General features: G+C 42.6%; 1 protein-coding gene across 1 annotated transcript in view; it reads left to right on the top strand.

Annotated features, from left to right (window-relative positions):
- The window catches only part of LOC123092934 (CCR4-NOT transcription complex subunit 9), a 25,323-nt gene extending 22,776 nt beyond the window's left edge, over positions 1–2,547 (top strand). The window contains exons 3-4 of the mRNA XM_044514792.1: positions 1,860–1,931; positions 2,181–2,547. Of these exons, the coding sequence (XP_044370727.1) occupies positions 1,860–1,931; positions 2,181–2,296 (188 nt within the window). The 3' untranslated portion in view covers positions 2,297–2,547. The remainder of the gene's footprint in view (positions 1–1,859; positions 1,932–2,180) is intronic.
- Positions 2,548–4,593: the final 2,046 nt, after the last annotated feature.

The raw sequence follows: 4,593 nt of genomic DNA, 5'->3' as shown, positions 1-4,593 counted from the left end.
CCGCCCGGACGCTGCCCCGCCGCCCCGACGCCGCCTCAACCCCTGCCTCTCTATGAGGAGGTAACCCTAACCCCACCCGCGCACGTGGTGATCTAAGGTTATAGGGTATAGATCCTTTGATCCGTGCTTGGTATGGAAATGTTGCTCTCCGATCTCCTTAGGGCGATTCTATGACTTGCTTGTGGTGTTTGGTAATTTAGTTGTTGTGATCTGCAGACTGCAGGCATCATTCTGGAGTTTAATGGAGTGCAGGGCAAGTTTTACCTGTATCCGAATTGTTTGTTTGTTACACCATCGAATTGTTCGCTTGTTTCATGTCATGGAAGAAACTGGTCTGCTGCTTGATAACTTTATATTAGTTTCACAATGCACCATGTGTAATATTTTGGTTTATCATGAGATTTTGCAGTAATCAATTGTCACATACCTTTTTTCCTTTTTGCGGGGGCTTTTCACATTTGTTATGTCTCATCAGTCATCTTGAGAACGATATTTGCAAGTGACTAAGTCGACTACCTTGCATCAAGATATACCTACAGCTGCACAAAATGTTATGTGCAGTTTAGTTTCTGGAGTAGGTTTCAACTCCATTCAAACATTCAGAAGCACCTAAAAGAACCCCACACCATGGAAACTCACAATTAGTAGCGTCGATGTTATCTGCTAGTTTTCAAATAATTAGAATTTCTTATTGCAAGATGCCCACCGCTAGAGAACAACCATTGATGTTATCACCTACTGTTTCGTTTATTCTTAAGAGGTTTGGTTATATAACTCAGCGGCATTTTAATTCCCGATAATTGGGTTTACACTGGAGTATTTTATTTCTGTGGGGAGAGGGAGAGAAGCCAGTGCAGGGTGTGGGAAGCACCTCTTCATGTGATTTTTTTTGCTTTATTGTGTAATTTTTTTTCTTGAGGCCCTGACCGTAGAACAACCGTTCTATGGTATTTTTTTCAATTATGTACAAACAGTTACAAGGTTGGAAAAGGAAAAGGTCTATAAAACTTCAGTTTTTGCTAACAGTAGGAGATTAAAGGTCCCTTGTGATGTATTTATGTAAATTGTGTTAAAGGGGGACTAAAATGCAAAGCTTCTGACTTGAAGATCCAACTATTCTGGCTATGAACAAGAATAAATTTTAGAGAGATTCCATGAAAGGATTATAAGTTGTTGTTGATCCAAGTGTTGAAGGGATCTACTTTCCTTTGCTTTGATATGTATGCCGGACAGCCTCTTTACAGGTAGAGATACCCTATTCAAGGACAGGGGGGCGGGGGTGTGAACTTTGTGAAATCCTGTCCTATTGATGACTTTGCAAACTTATCAGGAGGTGGTGTTAGGAAATCTAAACAGTTTAAACTATATAGGAAGACATTTATAGGTTAGAAACAATCTGTTCTACTTCTGCAGACTATCTAGATAAGTGATGAAGTTTACTTAGTATAGTATTTTTTTTCTGTCACTTCTTTATCTACCGAAAGTGTGAACCCATGGTATGAGCCACTAATGCAAGCATCGTCATTCTTTTCTGAGTTTGTCTAATTCACATCTAAATGTTTTCTAAGGATGTCACATCTAAGCTCCCACAAATAACGCAGCAACAAGGAACAAAAAAAAGCTGGGGCAAAAAAAAATACACCACAAACATAGTGGACACAAGGTTAGACGTGACATAAATGTGTCCTAGATAGACCCTTCTTTTCTTAGTGAAACATCAACTTTCCAAAGACAATATTCCAAACTGGACAGTTGATACATAGAGCTATTTTACTTTAACATTTAAAGTGTGGCTGCAAATCTGGGATGCAGGAGGTGAAAATTCATTGTCTAATCTGTTTCTCAGTTTCCTCTTTCAGAAACGAGAGATTTTTCAAGACCTTGCTCCACTGCTGTGGCACTCCTTTGGCACTGTTGCTGCACTGCTCCAGGTAGGTTACAGTTATTGCACTGTTCTAAATTCAGTCGCAATGGCAAGAGTACATATGTACTTGTGCAGTTCTTGTTATTTAAGTAAGGGTGGTTGTCCATGGTACTGAGCGCTGCTGTTTCTATGCCAAGTCTTAAATATTTCCATTGTTTATTGTTAAAAAGCTTTCCTCATTTTGGTGACTTTACAGAATAAGTAAATCTTAACTAGCAGTGGTTAATAATTAAGTCTTCTTCTTTTTCCTTTGCAGCTCACATCCCACTGTACCTGTACCCGTTCCTGAATACTACCAGCAAGACAAGACCTTTTGAGTACTTGAGGCTTACCAGCTTGGGTGTTATTGGTGCTCTTGTGAAGGTAAATTAAAACTAGATACTTATGCAAACTAGGAATGGATGGTCCATATAGATTTTTGCTTTAAATGGTGAGAGGGTTGTTGAACCAGAGGGGAAAACAGTGATGGGGATTGGCTGTATTCTTTCTTTTTTTTGTAGACTATATCTTGTTCTTTTGGTATTCTCATTCCAGTAATCCAGTCATTTTAATCAAATGGACTGGTTGGGATTGGATCCCAGGAATCTCAACAGGAACTGTTATTTTTGAAGCAAACAGGCTAATGATTTGTTAGAAATTATATTGTTTCTTATTTTGGATATCCGATTCTGATATGTCAGAAACACAACATATCAAAAGTTAGCAATGACCAAACTGGCATGTAACAGAGACACTATAAAAGATAGCCAACATCCAGTTAGGCCAACATAACAGTGAACAAAACTACTGTCAATCAGCTCAGTTCTAGTGCTGTTGGATTTTTCTCAATTGTATTCTTGCAGTTTTGAAAATTCAGTTCATTCGGTTACTGAAAATTCAGTTAATTCAGTTAGGCACACAAATTTCAGAACTTTTGTGTGCCCTAGTACTTGGTGTTTGTAGAAAACCAGGAGTGTCAATGGGACTAGAATTCACTTGTTCTTATCTGGGTTTGTAAAACTTGTTCATGTACTGAACTACTAATGCCTTGTGATGCTCTGAATTACTTGTGATGCCTCTGAATTACTTGTGATCACATTGAGAAAGACTTGTAAAGATGATGATCATCTTTAACAGAAAACAATTTGTGATGATTTTGCTAGTTTGCTGGGTTTTGTCTCCGACCATCGTGTCGTGATGATTTTGCAGGTACCCCGAGAGGCCCTTGAGTTTGCCGGAATGTCGATTAAGTTCCGTTCCGGCAAATTCGGGTACTCCATATGTCCTATTTTCAGCAAAGGTCATGCTGAAATTTTCCGTGAATTTTAGCATGACTTTGCTAAAAATAGGACATATGGGGTACTTGTGACTAATGCATGGGCCGGGGTATCTTAGTAGTTAATTAAGTAGGATCAAGTGCCCCGGCGTACTTGTGACTAATGCATGGCTTTTAGGGTGCCTCGGTGTCGATAAAAACCGAAATGATGAAAAGTTAGGCTTTTAGGGTGCCTTGGCGTCGAAAAACCCTCAATGATAAAAGCTTAGATTTTAGGATGCCTCGGTGTCGACAAACCCTAAATGATGAGACCATGATCTTGTTCCTTGACAATAACCAACTTTTTGACCAAACTTTGTTTCTATTTAGAGAGAAACATGGCCCACAACAATGAGGCCGGGGGTTCGGGCGGCAAGGCATTCTGGGAGCTGTCCCAGGAGATGGAGGAACAACCTCACTTGTATGAGGCCGCCGCCTTCCCCACCGATCCTGAGACCACGGATGGTGCCGCCGAGGATGACCACACTGATGCCACCACTGATGGTGCCGCCGAGGATGCCACCACTAATGATGGCGGCGCACGCACAGATAGCAGCCAGCCGAAGAGGCAACGGAAGGACCAGCGCCCGATCGTGCTCCGCACCCTCAAGGAGGAAGTTACTGAAGTGGACTCCAACGGGAATCCAACGGCGCCCGAACGAATAGTCAAGGGGTACTCGCTTCAGCTCGGGTGCATTGTCCGGAGCACCGTCTCGATCAACACCGAGAACCTGAGGCATCCTGACCGGGGGAATTTGCGCCACCTCCTCTTCACGAAGCTGCACGAACGATACAAGTTCCCCGCTGAATTCGAAAACACAAGCCTCAAAGGGAATAAAGTGAACAATGCTGCCCTCACGAAGATGAGCAAGGCCCTGTCTACTTGGAAAAGCAATGTTAAGAGAATGATCGAGAAAGGTGAGAGTTATGAGAAGATCAAGGAGAAAAATCCTTCGATCACCGAAGATGACTACAACGACTTCAAGATCAATTGCTCGAGCACCGCAAGCTCCCAATCAAGTGAGTGGGGGAAACAAATGCGGGAGCTGAACATAGGGGAACACACACTCGGTCCCGGCGGTTACAGAGTGGCGGAGCCTATATGGGACAAGGAGGAGGCGGACCGTGCCGAGCAAGGCCTACCGCCCCTCTTCGATAAATACGGTGACAAGCAGACCAGGAACTTTGTCAGGGCCCGGTACAAGAAGGACCCGAAAACAAAGGAGCTTACCACGGATCCGAAGACCAGGCAGCTTGAGCTTGTTCTGGTAAGGAATACACCCCCGCGTAATTAGCTCCATATGGTTGCATTCTAATTAATGAAGCCGAATTTCTAAATGGTTCACATTCCTTCCGCAGGCGACTGAAAGCAGTA

Source organism: Triticum aestivum, chromosome 4B, assembly GCF_018294505.1.
Source record: "Triticum aestivum cultivar Chinese Spring chromosome 4B, IWGSC CS RefSeq v2.1, whole genome shotgun sequence".
Taxonomy (NCBI): domain Eukaryota; kingdom Viridiplantae; phylum Streptophyta; class Magnoliopsida; order Poales; family Poaceae; genus Triticum; species Triticum aestivum.
Note: the sequence above shows the minus strand (reverse complement) of the source record. Positions and strands in the feature narration are given on the sequence as shown.